General features: G+C 37.6%; 1 protein-coding gene across 16 annotated transcripts in view; it reads left to right on the top strand.

Moving 5' to 3' along the window:
• DOCK7 (dedicator of cytokinesis 7) overlaps positions 1-23922 on the top strand; it is a 126673-nt gene that overhangs the window by 49609 nt on the left and 53142 nt on the right. For all 16 annotated transcript variants that reach the window (XM_075832748.1, XM_075832747.1, XM_075832742.1 and 13 more), the window contains exons 15-21: positions 4517-4634; positions 4862-4932; positions 18442-18580; positions 19389-19490; positions 20200-20286; positions 22020-22251; positions 22459-22623. In XM_075832748.1, coding sequence (XP_075688863.1) covers positions 4517-4634; positions 4862-4932; positions 18442-18580; positions 19389-19490; positions 20200-20286; positions 22020-22251; positions 22459-22623 — 914 coding nt within the window. The remainder of the gene's footprint in view (positions 1-4516; positions 4635-4861; positions 4933-18441; positions 18581-19388; positions 19491-20199; positions 20287-22019; positions 22252-22458; positions 22624-23922) is intronic.

The following is a 23922-nucleotide window of genomic DNA, read 5'->3' as shown; positions in this document are numbered from 1 at the left end:
CGATCACAAAGTGATGGCATATCCTTGCAATATCCATCACGTTATATGATGGGAATGCCCCTTTAAAGAACAAACCATAAGCGGTTCCTCGTAGACTTGTTTTTACCGTCCTCGCAATGTTATATTTATCTGCCCTTCGTAGCGATAACCCAGATATTTTGTTTTTAATCCACGTTTTCAAAAATAACTCAAAGTACAATGTGATAATGCCAAATCTATAACAAGACCATTTGTGGGAGTCCAGCACAAAGCAAAACCTTGACGTGTCGGCGGTCAGACGTGGTCCTAAAATTAGAGGAAAAACTAAACACGGGCTTGGTATCCTCCGCGAGAGGTTAACGAGCAGTAGGTGCTGGATTAATAGTTCCACATGGTTATGATGGGAATCGTGACTCTTGCTGCTCTGTTACCATGACTGCTGTTTTTGGTGGTCTGTATTACAGGGATGGGTAGGAGCCCTCTATGAGATTGAGATCTACTGTAATGATAGAGACAGTCACTTAGGGCCCACGTTGGGATAATTACTAATATTGGAGGGTGTGGGGTCATGGGAACATTCATCTTTACATGCAGAGGTGACAAACCCATGCAGATATTATACTTCTCATAGCTGAGAGTTTGTTACAATTGTATCTGTTCCACACACTAAATTGTAACAAGTCCTCAGCTCGGGGAAGTATTAGATCAGGAATGGTTTTTAGCATCAGGGAAGCCGCGATGTGCTGCATTTTTTTTTATCAGAGTCAAAGGCTTAAGCAGTTTTATTACTATTATGTTAAGGAATTGTCCAGTTTAGAAAACCTATTTCCATACCTCCTATTAGTGAATTCTCTGTTCAGGATCCTCATCTCTTGGTCAGAGTGGAGAGCGGTTACATAGAGCGTCTCTCTCTCTGGAGGACCTGTCCTGTCCTGTGTTATACAGACAACACATTTCTATGGATGGACACTGTAATGCTTCATTTCCCCTGTGGTGGCACTGCAGAGAAACTGAACACTTACTGCCAGGTTTACCAACAGATTAGAGCTGATCGCTGGGATTTCCAGCAGGAGGACACTTCATGATTTGCTTATTTTTAGGGGACCCTTCCAAGTAGAAATTGTCTAAATATATAAAGAACCCCTTTATATATTAGGCCCTGAGTTGTACTCTTGTGCATGTTCACGGATCTCAAGTGGAACTTCTTATAAACGTCTGACCAGTCATTTGTTGGTTTTCGCTCTCAGTCGGAGCATGTTAGTTGCATGACATCTGTGTTTGCGGCTGTATTTCGCCATCACTGAATCCTTCCATTATTGAGGGTTTTCTCGTGTTTTGTCACCATTTCCGCAAACCAGACAGAATATTACCAAACCACACATGACAGGAATTCTAAAGATCTTTGTGTAAATAATGTCACCCTGCTTATCAAATACATGTATTTTATACTTTCTTTCATTCTTTTTCTCTCTCTCTTTCTCTCTCTTTTGCTCCCTCTCTTTCTTCCTCCCTCTATCTTTCTCTTTCTCTCTCTCTCTTTCTCTTTCTCCCTCTTTCTTTCTCTTTCTCTCTTTCCCTCTTTCTTTCTCTCCTCTTTCTCTCCTTTCTCTTTCTTTCTCTCTCCTTTTTCTTTCTTGCTCTTTCTCTCGCTCTCTTTCTCTCCCTCTCTTTCTTTCTCTCTCTCTCTCTCCTCTTTCTCTCTCTCTCCTCTTTCTCTCTCTCTCTCTCCTCTTTCTCTCTCTCCTCTTTCTCTCCCTCTCTTTCTCTCTCTCTTTCTCTCTCTCTTTCTCTCTTATGATACAAATAGAGATATTTATCTCCCGGGGAATCCTCATTTCTCCTGGTAGCCGACCTCTGGAGACAGTTTTGTTGCTCATGTACTGTAGGTGTATGACCAAGTTTAAGGAATTGTCTGCCTTTTTGTTCGATGGTTCCCATGATGATAAACTGATCACAGGGTGTCCTGCTGCTGGGACCTCTAGCGATCACCTATCATCTGTGGGGGAACCTGACCGCGATTGCTCAATATCCCTACAGCACCACCACAGGTAAAACAAAGTATTACTCAATTCTCACTGAAATTAATAGTCTGGGCTATGCATGGACGTGCCAGGTCCTCCACGGTGAGAGACGCTCCTTGCACCTGTATGGGTGCCATATTATGGCTCTGTACTACTCCACGGAGCAGTAATATGGCTGTGTGCATGAGGCTTAATCCCGCAGCCTGAGCTGGAGATGATTTGATGTGACTGCTGCATTGACCGCCCTTCACCTTCTCTTTTGCCATTACAGGGACATTCCAGCTTTGAGCTGAGCATCTAAACCCTGTCTGACAGATTGGTTGCTATGGATACACTGCCACAGTCTTTTACTTTGGGTTGTCAGGCATCACCTTCTTAGCAACCAGTTTGTGTCGGGTCTTCAGCTCAAAGCAGAATTTTCACATAACTGAGGGCAGATAAGAAGCAATGAGGCTTAGTAGGACTTATATAAGGTATATTTTTGTGAAAATAAATTTAGGTGGAGACTCTCTTTAACCCCTTCCTGACATCTTTTCCCTTGTGTATATTTACGGTGGAGGTCAGGTGCGGAATAAGGAGCGGGCTCACGGGCTGAGCATTTTCCTTAGAACGAGCGTGTCAGCTATATGTAACAGCCAACACTCCAGTGTAACAGGCAACATCCTCCTCGTTTAACCCCTTTAGCTGCCACGGTCAATAGCGACCGCACCATCTAAGTGGTTAGAAACGGGGGCTTTTTTAAATATTTTTTAAAAAATATTAAAAGTAAAAAAAACTCCCATTTTCCCCCAAACACAATGTAAAAAGAAAAAAAAATAATTAACATAACTGGTATCGTTGCGTCCAAGCTATTACAATATAACATTATTTAAACCGCACAGTGAACGCCATATAAAAAAAAAAAATGAGGGAATCGCTGTATTTTGTTCACCTCATCTCCCGCAAAAAATGGAATAAAAAGTGATCAAAAAGTCTCATGTAGCCCAAAATGGTACCAGTAGAAACTACAGCCTATCCTGCAAAAAATAAGCCCTCGTACCGCTCAATTGCTGGAACAATAAAGAAGTTATGGCTCTCCGAATGTGGCGACAAAACACAAATTTTATTTTGGACAATTTTTTTCTTCCGTATAAAAGTAGTAACACATAAAAAAACAATATAAATTTGGTATCGCCGTAATCGTATTTACCAGCAGAATAAAGTTAACATGCCGTTTTTACCGCACGATGAACACCGTAAAACTGAAATCCCAAAAACCAATGGAGGAATCACAGTTTTTTTTCCCATTCCACCCCACAAATAAATTCTTTACAGTTTCTCAGTAGATTAACAATAAATAATGCCGTTAAAAACACTGACTCGTCTCGCAAAAAAAAAGCCTTGATAGGGCTATATCGTCAGGAAAAAAAAAAAGTTATGGCTTTTGGAATGAGGGGAGGAAAAAACAAAAGTAAAATCCGTAAAAAATGGCTACGGCGGGAAGGGGTTAAAGGCCACAACCAATTTTGCATAAAATGAAGCAACTTTGCAAATAGTCTTGATTAAAAATTTCTTACCGTTTGGTGCCCACAGCTTCCATGTAAACTTGTGTCTCCATGGTAACAGACTGCAAACAAACCCAGTGTAGTCTGATCCAGCAGTGTGTCCTCCACTCCTACTGTCCTCTTTTCTACTGTATGTAGGTTAGTAAGTAAGTGACAGTAGGAAGCACGATTGGAGGATCAGACTACACAGGGTTTGTTTGTAGTCTGTGACCATGGAGACACACAAGGTCCGCATAGGAGCTGTAGATGCAAAACGGTAGAAGCATTTTTAATCAAGACGATTTGCAAAATTAATTTTTTTATTTTTTTTATATTCGATGCATTGAAGCTATAAAATATTGGATTCAAAGGTGGACATCTCCTTTAAGACATTCTTGTGTTGGGTCATCATGTTTAATCGCACAGGCAGAATCTCCCTGTTCACGTGTCACCGCGTTGCGTCCTCGTCTGGGTTCTTACCACTTCGGTACATTGTCTGCTGTTTGTTTAAGAAGCATTTCCTACTAAAGAAGAACCCAAAAATTGCTGATTTAAAACAAAAAAAAATTAGTTCTATTCAATTTTAGAAACACAGCGCCACCTATAGGCACATTTCTAGAATTGCAAAAAAAAATTGTATAGTTTTAGTGGTGATTATTCCATCACTACACCTCCTCATGCATTCTCCCAGCAAAATTCTTTTAAATGGAGAGAAATAAATGTGGATTATTTTTTAGCGATTTCTTTGAATCTGTAGTCTCCTACCTGTCTCTGTCAGGGCATGCTGGGAGTTGTAGTTTTGCTACAGCTTGAGAGCCGCAGGTTGGAGACCATATGACATATATGATATGAAGTTAAAAAAAATGGCCCGTTTTATTCTGTACCAAATGTTAGCAAGTATTTTTAAGCCAATCAGCATTGAGATTGATCATGTGACCCAATTGGCAACCAGTAAAATATATATTGTAATTATTATTTTATTTAATTCTACAGAAATATTCTATATGTGTATCCACAAAGCCTTAATTTTGCAAATCGACAAGGATCAGCGAGGAACATAACAGTAAAAGTGCAGTTCATGAGCGGCGAAGACCCCAGTAACGCCTTGCCAGTAAGTAACCACACAACATAACTGTAGTTTTTGCCTGACTGCATAGGGAAAGTTGCAGTCTAATAGCAAGTAACAAAAAAATTAATTGAAGGACAACCCCTGCCCATATGTCCTGCTCAGGACCCCCCCTCCATTATGGATGTGGGGAGTCGGCTCCCATATAATGGTTGTCCGTGGTGAGACGTCTGCTTGAATATTTCCTTTTTAAAGGCCTTTTGCTCTTGCAGGTTATCTTTGGAAAATCAAGTTGTCCAGAATTTTCAAAAGAAGCTTACACGGCAGTAGTCTACCACAACCGGTACGTTTTTTTTGGGTTTTTTTCCCCCCAATAATTCCATAAATAATGTGGGTCATGGGGTAGACCTCTTATAAAGCAGTTGCCCAAGATTAGAAAAAAACATGGCTACTTTCTTCCAGAAACAGCGCCACTCCTGTCCCCAGGTTGTGTGCGGTATTGCAGCACAGCCCCATTCACTTCAATGGAGCTGATCTGCAATACCAGATACAGCCCATGAGCGCGTGTGGCGCTGTTTCTGGAAGAAAGCAGCCATGTTTTTTCCAATCCTGGACAGCACTTTCAAGACTGAGCCTTTATTAGCACGACTTTTTAATTTTATCTTATCAAGCTGCAGTCTTGAGAAATGCTTTGCAGCTGTCACTCAAAAGTTTAAAATTAGCAAGTCGCACTAGAAAAACTCTTTATGTAGCGTGAAATTTTAAATAAATTAGTCTGGTTTTTTTTTTCTTTGAAACAGCGCCATTCTTGTCCATGGTTGTGTCTGGTATTGCAGCTCAGCTTGAGTAGAAAATATTACAGAAAGGCCTGGCAGCATGGGCAAAAACATGGCAGATGAAACTTAATGACAATAATTGCAAGTAATCTAATGCACCTAGGACGCAATAATAGTATTAATTTACATTAAATGGAATAAAACTGGTAACAAAAGAAGGACCGGGGTATTCTGGTTACAAATAAGCTAAGTATCCGCACTCAATGTCAAGTAGCAGCTGCAAAAGGATAGGATCTTAGGGATTATAAAAAGAGAGATAAGAACCCATGATTGAAATGTAATATCACCCCCTCTATAATGTAATATCACCCCCTCTATAATGTAATATCACCTCCTCTATAATGTAATATCACCTCCTCCATAATGTAATATCACCTCCTCTATAATGTAATATCACCCCCTCTATAATGTAATATCACCTCCTCTATAATGTAATATCACCCCCTCTATAATGTAATATCACCCCCTCTATAATGTAATATCACCTCCTCTATAATGTAATATCACCTCCTCTATAATGTAATATCACCCCCTCTATAATGTAATATCACCTCCTCTATAATGTAATATCACCTCTATAATGTAATATCACCTCCTCTATAGTGTAATATCACCTCCTCTATAATGTAATATCACCCGCTCTATAATGTAATATCACCTCCTCTATAATGTAATATCACCCCCTCTATAATGTAATATCACCTCCTCTATAATGTAATATCACCTCCTCTATAATGTAATATCCTCCTCTATAATGTAATATCACCTCCTCTATAATGTAATATCACCCCCTCTATAATGTAATATCACCTCCTCTATAATGTAATATCACCTCCTCTATAATGTAATATCACCTCCTCTATAATGTAATATCACCTCCTCTATAATGTAATATCACCTTCTCTATAATGTAATATCACCTCCTCTATAATGTAATATCCTCCTCTATAATGTAATATCACCCCCTCTATAATGTAATATCGCCTCCTCTATAATGTAATATCACCTCCTCTATAATGTAATATCACCCCCTCTATAATGTAATATCACCTCCTCTATAATGTAATATCACCTCCTCTATAATGTAATATCACCTCCTCTATAATGTAATATCACCTCCTCTATAATGTAATATCACCTTCTCTATAATGTAATATCACCTCCTCTATAATGTAATATCCTCCTCTATAATGTAATATCACCCCCTCTATAATGTAATATCGCCTCCTCTATAATGTAATATCACCCCCTCTATAATGTAATATCACCTCCTCTATAATGTAATATCACCTCCTCTATAATGTAATATCACCTCCTCTATAATGTAATATCACCTCCTCTATAATGTAATATCACCCCCTCCTATAATGTAATATCACCTCCTCTATAATGTAATATCACCTCCTCTATAATGTAATATCACCCCCTCTATAATGTAATATCACCTCCTCTATAATGTAATATCACCCCCTCTATAATGTAATATCACCTCCTCTATAATGTAATATCACCTCCTCTATAATGTAATATTACCCCCTCTATAATGTAATATCACCCCCTCTATAATGTAATATCACCTCCTCTATAATGTAATATCACCTCCTCTATAATGTAATATCACCTCCTCTATAATGTAATATCACCTCCTCTATAATGTAATATCACCTCCTCTATAATGTAATATCACCTCCTCTATAATGTAATATCACCTCCTCTATAATGTAATATCACCTCCTCTATAATGTAATATCACCTCCTCTATAATGTAATATCACCTCCTCTATAATGTAATATCACCTCCTCTATAATGTAATATCACCCCCTCTATAATGTAATATCACCTCCTCTATAATGTAATATCACCTCCTCTATAATGTAATATCACCTCCTCTATAATGTAATATCACCTCCTCTATAATGTAATATCACCTCCTCTATAATGTAATATCTCCTCCTCTATAATGTAATATCACCTCCTCTATAATGTAATATCACCTCCTCTATAATGTAATATCACCTCCTCTATAATGTAATATCACCTCCTCTATAATGTAATATCACCTCCTCTATAATGTAATATCACCCCCTCTATAATGTAATATCACCTCCTCTATAATGTAATATCACCTCCTCTATAATGTAATATCACCTCCTCTATAATGTAATATCACCTCCTCTATAATGTAATATCACCCCCTCTATAATGTAATATCACCTCCTCTATAATGTAATATCACCTCCTCTATAATGTAATATCACCTCCTCTATAATGTAATATCACCTCCTCTATAATGTAATATCACCTCCTCTATAATGTAATATCACCTCCTCTATAATGTAATATCACCTCCTCTATAATGTAATATCACCTCCTCTATAATGTAATATCACCTCCTCTATAATGTAATATTACCCCCTCTATAATGTAATATCACCCCCTCTATAATGTAATATCACCTCCTCTATAATGTAATATCACCTCCTCTATAATGTAATATCACCTCCTCTATAATGTAATATCACCTCCTCTATAATGTAATATCACCTCCTCTATAATGTAATATCACCTCCTCTATAATGTAATATCACCTCCTCTATAATGTAATATCACCTCCTCTATAATGTAATATCACCTCCTCTATAATGTAATATCACCTCCTCTATAATGTAATATCACCTCCTCTATAATGTAATATCACCCCCTCTATAATGTAATATCACCTCCTCTATAATGTAATATCACCTCCTCTATAATGTAATATCACCTCCTCTATAATGTAATATCACCTCCTCTATAATGTAATATCACCTCCTCTATAATGTAATATCTCCTCCTCTATAATGTAATATCACCTCCTCTATAATGTAATATCACCTCCTCTATAATGTAATATCACCTCCTCTATAATGTAATATCACCTCCTCTATAATGTAATATCACCTCCTCTATAATGTAATATCCTCCTCTATAATGTAATATCACCCCCTCTATAATGTAATATCACCTCCTCTATAATGTAATATCCTCCTCTATAATGTAATATCACCCCCTCTATAATGTAATATCACCTCCTCTATAATGTAATATCACCTCCTCTATAATGTAATATCACCCCCTCTATAATGTAACATCACCTCCTCTATAGTGTAATATCACCTCCTCTATAATGTAATATCACCTCCTCTATAATGTAATATCACCCCCTCTATAATGTAATATCACCCCCTCTATAATGTAATATCACCCCCTCTATAATGTAATATCACCTCCTCTATAATGTAATATCACCTCCTCTATAATGTAATATCACCTCCTCTATAATGTAATATCACCTCCTCTATAATGTAATATCACCTCCTCTATAATATAATATCACCCCCTCTATAATGTAATATCACCTCCTCTATAATGTAATATCACCTCCTCTATAATGTAATATCACCTCCTCTATAATGTAATATCACCCCCTCTATAATGTAATATCACCCCCTCTATAATGTAATATCACCTCCTCTATAATGTAATATCACCTCCTCTATAATGTAATATCACCTCCTCTATAATGTAATATCACCTCCTCTATAATGTAATATCACCTCCTCTATAATGTAATATCACCCCCTCTATAATGTAATATCCTCCTCTATAATGTAATATCACCTCCTCTATAATGTAATATCACCTCCTCTATAATGTAATATCACCTCCTCTATAATGTAATATCACCCCCTCTATAATGTAATATCACCTCCTCTATAATGTAATATCACCCCCTCTATAATGTAATATCACCTCCTCTATAATGTAATATCACCTCCTCTATAATGTAATATCACCTCCTCTATAATGTAACATCACCTCCTCTATAATGTAATATCACCTCCTCTATAATGTAATATCACCTCCTCTATAATGTAATATCACCCCCTCTATAATGTAATATCACCTCCTCTATAATGTAATATCACCTCCTCTATAATGTAATATCACCTCCTCTATAATGTAATATCACCTCCTCTATAATGTAATATCACCCCCTCTATAATGTAATATCACCTCCTCTATAATGTAATATCACCTCCTCTATAATGTAATATCACCTCCTCTATAATGTAATATCACCCCCTCTATAATGTAATATCACCTCCTCTATAATGTAATATCACCCCCTCTATAATGTAATATCACCTCCTCTATAATGTAATATCACCTCCTCTATAATGTAATATCACCTCCTCTATAATGTAACATCACCTCCTCTATAATGTAACATCACCTCCTCTATAATGTAATATCACCTCCTCTATAATGTAATATCACCCCCTCTATAATGTAATATCACCTCCTCTATAATGTAATATCACCTCCTCTATAATGTAATATCCCCCCCTCTATAATGTAATATCACCTCCTCTATAATGTAATATCTCCTCCTCTATAATGTAATATCTCCTCCTCTATAATGTAATATCTCCTCCTCTATAATGTAATATCACCTCCTCTATAATGTAATATCACCTCCTCTATAATGTAATATCACCCCCCCTCTATAATGTAATATCACCTCCTCTATAATGTAATATCCTCCTGTATAATGTAATATCACCCCCTCTATAATGTAATATCACCCCCTCTATAATGTAATATCACCCCCCCTCTATAATGTAATATCACCCCTCTATAATGTAATATCACCTCCTCTATAATGTAATATCACCTCCTCTATAATGTAATATCACCCCCTCTATAATGTAATATCACCTCCTCTATAATGTAATATCACCTCCTCTATAATGTAATATCACCTCCTCTATAATGTAATATCACCTCCTCTATAATGTAATATCACCCCCTCTATAATGTAATATCACCTCCTCTATAATGTAATATCACCTCCTCTATAATGTAATATCACCTCCTCTATAATGTAATATCACCCCCTCTATAATGTAATATCACCCCCTCTATAATGTAATATCACCTCCTCTATAATGTAATATCACCTCCTCTATAATGTAATATCACCTCCTCTATAATGTAATATCACCCCCTCTATAATGTAATATCACCTCCTCTATAATGTAATATCACCTCCTCTATAATGTAATATCACCTCCTCTATAATGTAATATCACCCCCTCTATAGTGTAATATCACCCCCTCTATAATGTAATATCACCTCCTCTATAATGTAATATCACCTCCTCTATAATGTAATATCACCTCCTCTATAATATAATATCACCTCCTCTATAATGTAATATCTCCTCCTCTATAATGTAATATCACCCCCTCTATAATGTAATATCACCCCCTCTATAATGTAATATCACCTCCTCTATAATGTAATATCACCTCCTCTATAATGTAATATCACCTCCTCTATAATGTAATATCACCCCCTCTATAATGTAATATCACCTCCTCTATAATGTAATATCACCTCCTCTATAATGTAATATCACCCCCTCTATAATGTAATATCACCTCCTCTATAATGTAATATCACCTCCTCTATAATGTAATATCACCCCCTCTATAATGTAATATCACCTCCTCTATAATGTAATATCACCTCCTCTATAATGTAATATCACCTCCTCTATAATGTAATATCACCTCCTCTATAATGTAATATCACCCCCTCTATAATGTAACATCACCCCCTCTATAATGTAATATCACCTCCTCTATAATGTAATATCACCTCCTCTATAATGTAATATCACCCCCTCTATAATGTAATATCGCCTCCTCTATAATGTAATATCGCCTCCTCTATAATGTAATATCGCCTCCTCTATACATGTAATATCACCTCCTCTATAATGTAATATCACCTCCTCTATAATGTAATATCACCTCCTCTATAATGTAACATCACCCCCTCTATAATGTAATATCACCCCCTCTATAATGTAATATCACCCCCTCTATAATGTAATATCACCCCCTCTATAATGTAACATCACCTCCTCTATAATGTAACATCACCCCCTCTATAATGTAATATCACCCCCTCTATAATGTAATATCACCCCCTCTATAATGTAATATCACCCCCTCTATAATGTAATATCACCCCCTCTATAATGTAATATCACCTCCTCTATAATGTAACATCACCTCCTCTATAGTGTAATATCACCTCCTCTATAATGTAATATCACCTCCTCTATAATGTAATATCACCTCCTCTATAATGTAATATCACCCCCTCTATAATGTAATATCACCTCCTCTATAATGTAATATCACCTCTATAATGTAATATCACCTCCTCTATAATGTAATATCACCTCCTCTATAATGTAATATCACCTCCTCTATAATGTAATATCACCCCCTCTATAATGTAATATCACCTCCTCTATAATGTAATATCACCTCCTCTATAATGTAATATCACCTCCTCTATAATGTAATATCACCCCCTCTATAATGTAATATCACCTCCTCTATAATGTAATATCACCTCCTCTATAATGTAATATCACCCCCTCTATAATGTAATATCACCCCCTCTATAATGTAATATCGCCTCCTCTATAATGTAATATCGCCTCCTCTATAATGTAATATCGCCTCCTCTATAATGTAATATCGCCCCCTCTATAATGTAATATCACCTCCTCTATAATGTAATATCACCTCCTCTATAATGTAATATCACCTCCTCTATAATGTAATATCACCCCCTCTATAATGTAATATCACCCCCTCTATAATGTAATATCACCCCCTCTATAATGTAATATCACCTCCTCTATAATGTAATATCACCTCCTCTATAATGTAATATCACCTCCTCTATAATGTAATATCACCTCCTCTATAATGTAATATCACCTCCTCTATAATGTAATATCACCCCCTCTATAATGTAATATCACCTCCTCTATAATGTAATATCACCTCCTCTATAATGTAATATCACCTCCTCTATAATGTAATATCACCTCCTGTATAATGTAATATCACCTCCTCTATAATGTAATATCACCTCCTCTATAATGTAATATCACCCCCTCTATAATGTAATATCACCTCCTCTATAATGTAATATCACCTCCTCTATAATGTAATATCACCTCCTCTATAATATCACCTCCTCTATAATGTAATATCACCCCCTCTATAATGTAATATCACCTCCTGTATAATGTAATATCGCCTCCTCTATAATGTAATATCGCCTCCTCTATAATGTAATATCGCCTCCTCTATAATGTAATATCACCCCCTATATAATGTAATATCACCTCCTCTATAATGTAATATCACCTCTATAATGTAATATCCCCTCCTCTATAATGTAATATCACCTCCTCTATAATGTAATATCACCTCCTCTATAATGTAATATCACCTCCTCTATAATGTAATATCACCTCCTCTATAATGTAATATCACCCCCTCTATAATGTAATATCACCTCCTCTATAATGTAATATCACCTCCTCTATAATGTAATATCACCTCCTCTATAATGTAATATCACCCCCTCTATAATGTAATATCACCTCCTCTATAATGTAATATCACCTCCTCTATAATGTAATATCACCTCCTCTATAATATCACCTCCTCTATAATGTAATATCACCTCCTCTATAATGTAATATCACCTCCTCTATAATGTAATATCACCCCCTCTATAATGTAATATCACCCCCTCTATAATGTAATATCACCCCCTCTATAATGTAATATCACCTCCTCTATAATGTAATATCACCTCCTCTATAATGTAATATCACCTCCTCTATAATGTAATATCACCTCCTCTATAATGTAATATCGCCTCCTCTATAATGTAATATCACCTCCTCTATAATGTAATATCACCCCCTCTATAATGTAATATCACCCCCTCTATAATGTAATATCACCTCCTCTATAATGTAATATCACCTCCTCTATAATGTAATATCACCTCCTCTATAATGTAATATCACCTCCTCTATAATGTAATATCACCTCCTCTATAATGTAATATCGCCTCCTCTATAATGTAATATCACCCCCTCTATAATGTAATATCACCTCTTATATAATGTAATATCACCCCCTCTATAATGTAATATCACCTCCTCTATAATGTAATATCACCTCCTCTATAATGTAATATCACCTCCTCTATAATGTAATATCACCTCCTCTATAATGTAATATCGCCTCCTCTATAATGTAATATCACCCCCTCTATAATGTAATATCACCTCTTATATAATGTAATATCACCCCCTCTATAATGTAATATCACCTCCTCTATAATGTAATATCACCTCCTCTATAATGTAATATCACCTCCTCTATAATGTAATATCACCTCCTCTATAATGTAATATCACCTCCTCTATAATGTAATATCACCCCCTCTATAATGTAATATCACCTCCTCTATAATGTAATATCACCCCCTCTATAATGTAATATCACCCCCTCTATAATGTAATATCACCTCTTATATAATGTAATATCACCCCCTCTATAATGTAATATCTCCTCCTCTATAATGTAATATCTCCTCCTCTATAATGTAATATCACCCCCTCTATAATGTAATATCACCTCCTCTATAATGTAATATCACCTCCTCTATAATGTAATATCACCTCCTCTATAATGTAATATCGCCTCCTCTATAATGTAATATCACCCCCTCTATAATGTAATATCACCTCTTATATAATGTAATATCACCCCCTCTATAATGTAATATCACCTCCTCTATAATGTAATATCACCTCCTCTATAATGTAATATCACCTCCTCTATAATGTAATATCACCTCCTCTATAATGTAATATCACCCCCTCTATAATGTAATATCACCCCCTCTATAATGTAATATCACCTCCTCTATAATGTAATATCACCTCCTCTATAATGTAATATCACCTCCTCTATAATGTAATATCAGCTCCTCTATAATGTAATATCGCCTCCTCTATAATGTAATATCGCCTCCTCTATAATGTAATATCACCCCCTCTATAATGTAATATCACCTCCTCTATAATGTAATATCACCTCCTCTATAATGTAATATCACCTCCTCTATAATGTAATATCACCCCCTCTATAATGTAATATCACCTCCTCTATAATGTAATATCACCCCCTCTATAATGTAATATCACCTCCTCTATAATGTAATATCACCTCCTCTATAATGTAATATCACCTCCTCTATAATGTAATATCACCCCCTCTATAATGTAATATCACCTCCTCTATAATGTAATATCACCTCCTCTATAATGTAATATCACCTCCTCTATAATGTAATATCACCCCCTCTATAATGTAATATCACCCCCTCTATAATGTAATATCACCCCCTCTATAATGTAATATCACCCCCTCTATAATGTAATATCACCTCCTCTATAATGTAATATCACCTCCTCTATAATGTAATATCACCTCCTCTATAATGTAATATCACCCCCTCTATAATGTAATATCACCCCCTCTATAATGTAATATCACCTCCTCTATAATGTAATATCGCCTCTTCTATAATGTAATATCGCCTCCTCTATAATGTAATATCACCCCCTCTATAATGTAATATCACCTCTTATATAATGTAATATCACCCCCTCTATAATGTAATATCACCTCCTCTATAATGTAATATCACCTCCTCTATAATGTAATATCACCTCCTCTATAATGTAATATCACCTCCTCTATAATGTAATATCGCCTCCTCTATAATGTAATATCACCCCCTCTATAATGTAATATCACCTCCTCTATAATGTAATATCACCTCCTCTATAATGTAATATCACCTCTTATATAATGTAATATCACCCCCTCTATAATGTAATATCACCTCCTCTATAATGTAATATCACCTCCTCTATAATGTAATATCACCTCCTCTATAATGTAATATCACCTCCTCTATAATGTAATATCACCCCCTCTATAATGTAATATCACCTCCTCTATAATGTAATATCACCCCCTCTATAATGTAATATCACCTCCTCTATAATGTAATATCACCTCCTCTATAATGTAATATCCTCCTCTATAATGTAATATCACCCCCTCTATAATGTAATATCACCCCCTCTATAATGTAATATCACCTCCTCTATAATGTAATATCACCTCTTCTATAATGTAATATCTCCTCCTCTATAATGTAATATCACCTCCTCTATAATGTAATATCACCTCCTCTATAATGTAATATCACCCCCTCTATAATGTAATATCACCCCCTCTATAATGTAATATCACCTCCTCTATAATGTAACATCACCTCCTCTATAATGTAATATCACCTCCTCTATAATGTAATATCACCTCCTCTATAATGTAATATCTCCTCCTCTATAATGTAATATCACCTCCTCTATAATGTAATATCTCCTCCTCTATAATGTAATATCACCCCTCTATAATGTAATATCACCTCCTCTATAATGTAATATAACCCCTCTATAATGTAATATCACCCCCTCCTATAATGTAATATCACCCCTCTATAATGTAATATCTCCTCCTCTATAATGTAATATCACCTCCTCTATAATGTAATATCACCCCCTCTATAATGTAATATCACCTCCTCTATAATGTAATATCACCTCCTCTATAATGTAATATCACCTCCTCTATAATGTAATATCACCCCCTCTATAATGTAATATCACCTCCTCTATAATGTAATATCACCTCCTCTATAATGTAATATCACCTCCTCTATAATGTAATATCACCTCCTCTATAATGTAATATCGCCTCCTCTATAATGTAATATCACCCCTCTATAATGTAATATCACCCCCTCTATAATGTAATATCACCCCCTCCTATAATGTAATATCACCTCCTCTATAATGTAATATCACCTCCTCTATAATGTAATATCACCCCCTCTATAATGTAATATCACCTCCTCTATAATGTAATATCTCCTCCTCTATAATGTAATATCACCTCCTCTATAATGTAATATCACCTCCTCTATAATGTAATATCCTCCTCTATAATGTAATATCCTCCTCTATAATGTAATATCACCTCCTCTATAATGTAATATCACCTCCTCTATAATGTAATATCACCTCCTCTATAATGTAATATCACCTCCTCTATAATGTGATATCACCTCCTCTATAATGTAATATCACCCCCTCTATAATGTAATATCACCTCCTCTATAATGTAATATCACCTCCTCTATAATGTAATATCACCTCCTCTATAATGTAATATCACCCCCTCTATAATGTAATATCACCTCCTCTATAATGTAATATCCTCCTCTATAATGTAATATCACCTCCTCTATAATGTAATATCACCTCCTCTATAATGTAATATCACCTCCTCTATAATGTAATATCACCTCCTCTATAATGTAATATCACCCCCTCTATAATGTAATATCACCTCCTCTATAATGTAATATCCTCCTCTATAATGTAATATCACCTCCTCTATAATGTAATATCACCCCCTCTATAATGTAATATCACCCCCTCTATAATGTAATATCACCTCCTCTATAATGTAATATCACCTCCTCTATAATGTAATATCACCTCCTCTATAATGTAATATCACCCCCTCTATAATGTAATATCACCTCCTCTATAATGTAATATCACCTCCTCTATAATGTAATATCACCCCCTCTATAATGTAATATCACCTCCTCTATAATGTAATATCACCTCCTCTATAATGTAATATCACCCCCTCTATAATGTAATATCACCTCCTCTATAATGTAATATCACCTCCTCTATAATGTAATATCACCTCCTCTATAATGTAATATCTCCTCCTCTATAATGTAATATCACCCCCTCTATAATGTAATATCACCCCCTCTATAATGTAATATCACCTCCTCTATAATGTAATATCACCCCCTCTATAATGTAATATCACCTCCTCTATAATGTAATATCACCTCTATAATGTAATATCACCCCCTCTATAATGTAATATCACCCCCTCTATAATGTAATATCACCCCCTCTATAATGTAATATCTCCTCCTCTATAATGTAATATCACCTCCTCTATAATGTAATATCACCTCCTCTATAATGTAATATCACCCCCTCTATAATGTAATATCACCCCCTCTATAATGTAATATCACCCCCTCTATAATGTAATATCACCTCCTCTATAATGTAATATCACCTCCTCTATAATGTAATATCACCTCCTCTATAATGTAATATCACCCCCTCTATAATGTAATATCACCCCCTCTATAATGTAATATCACCTCCTCTATAATGTAATATCGCCTCCTCTATAATGTAATATCGCCTCCTCTATAATGTAATATCACCTCCTCTATAATGTAATATCACCTCCTCTATAATGTAATATCACCCCCTCTATAAATCCCTTGTAAAGCCACATCTAGAATATGGAATTCAGTTTTGGGCTCCACATTGTAAAAAGGACATAGGAGAACTGGAGAGGGTTCAAAGTCGGGCAAGGAGATTATTAAATGGGATGGGAGGTGTCGCTTACAATGAAAAGCTAGAAAAATTGTGCTTGTTCAGCTTAGAAAAAAGACACCTAAGAGGGGCTCTTATTAATATCTATAAGTATATGTGTGGTCAATACAGAGAACTAGCACATGATCTGTTCTTTACAAGAATTCTAAAGGACCAGGGGACATTTATTTCGTGTGGAGGGAAGACGCTTGAGACATCAATACAGGAAAGGGTTCTTTACAGTTAGAGTAGTCAAACTATGGAAAGCCCTATCCAAAGAAGTAGTGATGGCAGATACTATGTCATCATTGAGGGTTATTATTAATAAAGTAATAAATGGTGTGCAATTGATTAAGAAAGGTGGAACTTGATGGACCTGTGTCTTTTTTCAACCTATGGTGCTGCAATAAGAGAATCACGACATGAGTATGTGCGGCATTCAGTGCTCTTTTAGACCCTGTTTTTTTTTTGGTGAGATCGTAACGTACCTGACATTATCTTAATTAAAATCCATTTAGGTCTCCAGACTTCCATGAAGAAATCAAGATTAGGTTGCCGGCCACATTAACAGATCATCATCACTTGTTATTTACCTTCTACCACGTCAGCTGTCAGCAGAAGCAGAACACCCCTCTGGAAACTCCAGTCGGATACACCGTATGGGCCATTATGTTGTATTATATTATATTGACCGGTAGACATGTTGATACGTTGTAACATTATTTGTCTTGTCATTTTGATACATTGTTAGGGTCAGTTCACACATTGCGGGAAATCCGCCTCAAATACAGTAGCAGCAAAGTGGATGAGATAAAACAAATCTCATCCGCACGCTGCGTAAATACTGAGCGGAAAAACGCTCAGAAATTGACCTGCGATGCTGAGCTTTATTCCGCAGCATTTCAATTGTATTTGCGTAAACGCTGCTTATTTGTTTGCGGGATTTCCCCATTGAATTCAATGGGGAGGTAAATCCCTTAACAAATGGCAGTTGTGTTTTTTGCGGAGGGTTCGCAGCGATTCCGTCGCAGAAAACGCAACTCAGAAAAAAAACAACCTCATACTTACCCAAAAGTCTGTGTTCCTCCCCCCAGCGCGGCCTCCTGGGATGACATTTCATCCCATGTGACCGCTGCAGCCAATCAAAGACTGTAACGGCGGTCACATGGGATGAAGCGTGATCTCAGGAGGCTCTGGATGACGTCCGATTGCCGGCCTCCTGGAATTATACGTCATCCCATGTGACCGCTGCTGCAGCCAATCACAGACTGCAGAGGTCCCCTGGGATGAAACTTCGTCCCAGGAGGCCGACCTGCAGTTTTCCGCAGCGGAAATTCTGGGCGAAAAACTGCTCCACAGTTTGGTGCGCTTTTACGCCCGGAGTTCCCTGCGGCGCACAGGGCGGATACGGTCATTGTCTTGTCATGTTGATACATTGTAACGTTCTTTATTTTCCTTTATCCAGTGGATACCGATGCTCCAGAACGGCCGCTTGAAGACTGGACAGTTCTGTCTTCCTGTATCCTTAGAAAAACCTCCACAAGCTTACTCCGTGCTTTCCCCTGAGGTCAGTGTCTAATATAGTACTATATATAGTATTATATACCAGTCTATAAGTAGAGTGCAGTTTTCGGGTCGTCCCTCTGCTTTATGTTCCATTTGGGAGCAAGTGGTGGTATAAGGGCTCTGTTCTCTATTGCCTGCAATGCGTCTTTTAACAAAGCTGGGCACACACATTAGATGTATGTCGGTCGAAGCCGCTTATTTCGATGGGACCAGCTAACCATCTAATTTTCATGGCGGCGTCCCGACTCCCTCGACGGCAGAAGTCGGAGAAGAGTAGGGTCTTCCTTCTCTCTATTGTGAACGCATGCGCGCTCGCCCGAGCCAAGCATGCGTGTATGGGGTAGTCTAAAGAGTACGGCCAGCTTAAGTCATTGAGTTGTTGTAAATAACCCGTAATATACAGTAACTTTTCGATATCACCTATACATTTCTAAAGATTCATTTTCTTCTTCCAATCCTGCGTCCTCATGAGCGGAATGATCATTCACTATGAAAACCTATAACTAAACACCCAGTGACAAAATAACCCTCTGCAAAGTAAAGTCTGATGGGTAACGCTACACCAATAATAATCTAATATGATCGTTTTCGACCTCTCTTGACTCTATGACTGGATCACTCTTACCGGTGCATGACCAGCGAAAACCACAAGACTTCTTCATAAGTGGCAGACGTGTGAGGTTTTTTTTCAATGCTTTTACGTTTCATAGGTCCCACTGCCTGGAATGAAATGGGTTGACAATCACAAAGGAGTGTTCAACGTCGAGGTTGTCTCCGTTTCTTCAGTTCACACGCAGGTGAGTACCAGGAATCCATCTTTCTATAGTAACATTTCTGCAATCTGATAATCCAGCGCTGGTTTCCGATAAAACAAATAAGTCGAATAATTTTACTGGATTAATTTAACCTTGTTCTCCTCAATTGTTAATTGGCATTTAAAAGTCTGACTGCTCTTACTGTAAAGAACCCTTTCCTATATCGATAATGGCGTTGACTTTATATTGACCTGTATATAGTTATACGTCTTAATAATATCACATCTGAGGCCTCTCTTTTTCAGTCTACGCAAGAGACTTTCCTTCTAATTTAATTATTTAGTTGACTGTAGTGTTGCACTGGATTTTCTACTACCGTGTTTCCCCGAAAGTAAGACAGTGTCTTACTTTCTTTTTATCCCCAAAAGCCCCACTATGTCTTACTTTCGGGGTATGTCTTATATTGGAAAAAAATTGTCGAATTATTATTTTATTTTTTTTCACAAACTTTATTTAACTGTTTTACATTTTTTTTTTTTAGTCCCACCAGGGGACTTCACTATGCGATGTGCCGATCGCATATATAATGCTTTGGTATACTTAGTATACCGAAGCATTATTGCCTGTCAGTGTAAAACTGACAGGCAACCTATTAGGTCAATCCTCCGGCATCGCCTAACAGGCAGATGCTGAAGGCAGACCTGGGGGTCTTTGTTAGACCCCCGGCTGTCATGGAAACCCGACGGCGACCCGCGATTTGTTTGCGGGGGCGCCGATCGTGTGACAGAGGGAGCTCCCCCCTCTGTCAAACACATTAAATGCCGCTGTCACTATTGACAGCGGCATTTAATGGGTTAAACTGCCGGAATCGGCGCGCGCTTCGATTCCGGCAGTTGCAGCAGGAGCCAGGCTGTGTATAACAGCCGTGCTCCTGCCGCTGATCGCGTGGGTACAGTCTCAGTACCCGCGCCATCACAGGACGGCGCGGTGACGTATGGAGAGGGGGGCGGCGCGGAAGTGGGCAGGAGGCGGCAATACCCCCGTGTTTTCCCGAAAGTAAGACATATGTCTTACTTTCGGGGTACGGCTTATATTAGCCGACCCCCCTGAAACCCCCGATACGTCTTACAATCGGGGGTGTCTTACTATCGGGGAAACACGGTAGCATACTTGCGAGTAATGGTGCCATCATTTGTGATAATATCTGTGTCCACCTTCACAACAATTTTTTGTAAATTATTCCAATGCATCTAAAATGAAAAATGAAGCAACTTTGCAAAATGTCTTCGAATTCTCCTATCGTTTTGTGTCTACAGCTCCTATGCAGACCTATGTGTCTCCGTGGTATCAGACTACAAACTTTTTGTAGTCAGATGCAATCACATTGACATCCATCTGCACCCTAATCTTCCAAATGTAGGTTATTATCAAGCAGGGGACAGATGAAAGGGAGTGGGACTGCAGGATCAGACTACAGAAGGTTTGTTTGTAGTCTGTTACCATGGAGACACATAGGTCTGCATTATAGCTTTATATATAAAATGATAGGAGATTTGTAAAGTTGCTTCATTTTTCAATTTAGATGCACCAGTGCAATAAAACAGAATTGGTTTCAAAAGTGGAACGTCCCTTTAATTTATTCTGGGCTTACTTGAGTATCTATTCATTTAGGAGTAAATTTTATGTAATTTTCTATGACCATCCGATAATTCAGAACATCTGCTAATTCACCAATTTGACTATGTACATGTTTACTATGATTGTTTTTTATGTAGGATTCATACCTTGACAAGTTTTTTGCCCTCGTTCACGCTCTGGATGAACACATGTATCCCGTACGTATTGGGGATATGCGAATCATGGAAAATAACTTAGAAAGCGAACTGAAGAGCAGCATCCTGGCCTTAAATTCGGCTCAGCTAGAACCAGTGGTACACTTCCTCCATCTCCTGCTAGACAAATTGATTCTTCTGGTCGTAAGGCCGCCCGTCATTGCCGGTCAGATCGGTAAGTTAATGCTTTTGTGGTTGTAGCTAGATGAAGATTAATGTCTGATCCCGCACAGCGTGTCCGTAACATTTTATGAGATGGCGTGCGTGCGCGCGGCGGGATTAAGACTTTACACGTTTAATGGACGGAGATATTCCCATGACCAGTTCTCTGCTCTCAATCAGCGCTGCTTTTAAAGGAGCCGTAAAAACCTGTTCTTGTTAGTTAACTTAGGTCAAGCATCATTTGAAGCAATGGCTTCCATCACGAATAGACTCCATAAAAACCTGGAAGGAAATCAGGACCAACATGGAAGGAACAGTCTCCTGGCGTCCTACATCCACTACGTGTTCAGGCTTCCAAACACCGATCCCAATTCACCATCTCCAGGTAATATAATAATAGAAACGTTACCGTTTTATGTATACAGCTCCTATGCAGACCTGTTTCTCCATAGTTGCATACTGCATACTACTGTCTGTGAGTTAGTTAGAGGGGGGCAGAGGGAGTGGAGTCATGCACAACTGGAGGATGGGACTACACACAGAATTTGTGGTCTGTAACTATGGAGACGCATGGGACTGTAACGAAGCTGTAAACACAAAACGGCAGAAGATTTTATTATACATACTAGTTACAAACTGACTTCAATATTTCTCATTTTGGAGCAATAAATATATAAATGGTTGCAAAAGTGCAAATATCTCATCTCATTTCTATAGTTTTACTTACTTTGAGACATAGATTTTTAGCTTTTCTATTATGGCATATTAAGCAAATGGTAAGGCCGGGGGGGGGGGTCCCATGCTTTGTGGTCTCCTCTGACGATGGTTATAGAAGACCACCTGCATCTATTGACATCAACGGTTGCACATTGAATTCGTTGAGATCCCTGCAGTGCTTATCTTTTCCTGTAGGAGTGCTGCGCTAAAAACAAATAGTCAGAGGACCAGTGGCCATCAGGTCATTCATTATCTGTTGGGGGAAGCTGCATGCAGTCAGTCATTTCCTTTGCAGCAGCCTCTGCAGTGAAAATATAGTATTACATGGCACTAATTCTGTGACGTCCATATTACTTAAAAGGGGACCTTCTAAGCCTGCTGGACATCCCAGCGATCACTTCATCTTCAGGGGACCCAACAAAAATGTGGTTGTACGAAAAGGGTTTTCCCACCGCCCACTATTCACTATAATGGAGAGTGAGCACTTGGGATCGGTGGGGGGTCCTGGGGTACAAACACCACAACCACTTAATTGAGGCACCATTAGGCCCTGAGTTTTTTTGCAGGTGGAAAAATCTGCCTCAAAATTCCTGAAGGAATTTTGAGGCAGATTTTGACCTGCCTGCATGCTGTTTTTTGCAGCGTTTTTCGGCCGCTGCCATTGAGCGCCGCGGGCAAAAAACGCAGCGAAAACCGCTTTCTCTGCCTCCCATTGATGTCAATGGGAGGTCAGAGACGGAAATGCCCGAAGATAGGGCATGACGCTTCTTTAACTTTTTTTAAAAATGGGGAAAAAACGCCTCTGCCTCCCATTGATATCAATGGGAGGACGATTTTGGGCATTTTTTAGCGCCAAAATAGTGAACATACCCTAAAAGTGAATGGTTGAGATACGCCACTGGCCTTCACGGATTATAGGAAATGCGGGAAAAAAAAAAATCGTGTAGTTGATGTGTATTAATTTTTT

Source organism: Rhinoderma darwinii, chromosome 7 (assembly GCF_050947455.1).
Source record: "Rhinoderma darwinii isolate aRhiDar2 chromosome 7, aRhiDar2.hap1, whole genome shotgun sequence".
In the NCBI taxonomy this organism is placed as follows: domain Eukaryota; kingdom Metazoa; phylum Chordata; class Amphibia; order Anura; family Rhinodermatidae; genus Rhinoderma; species Rhinoderma darwinii.
This window is presented reverse-complemented; position numbering and strand designations above follow the sequence as displayed.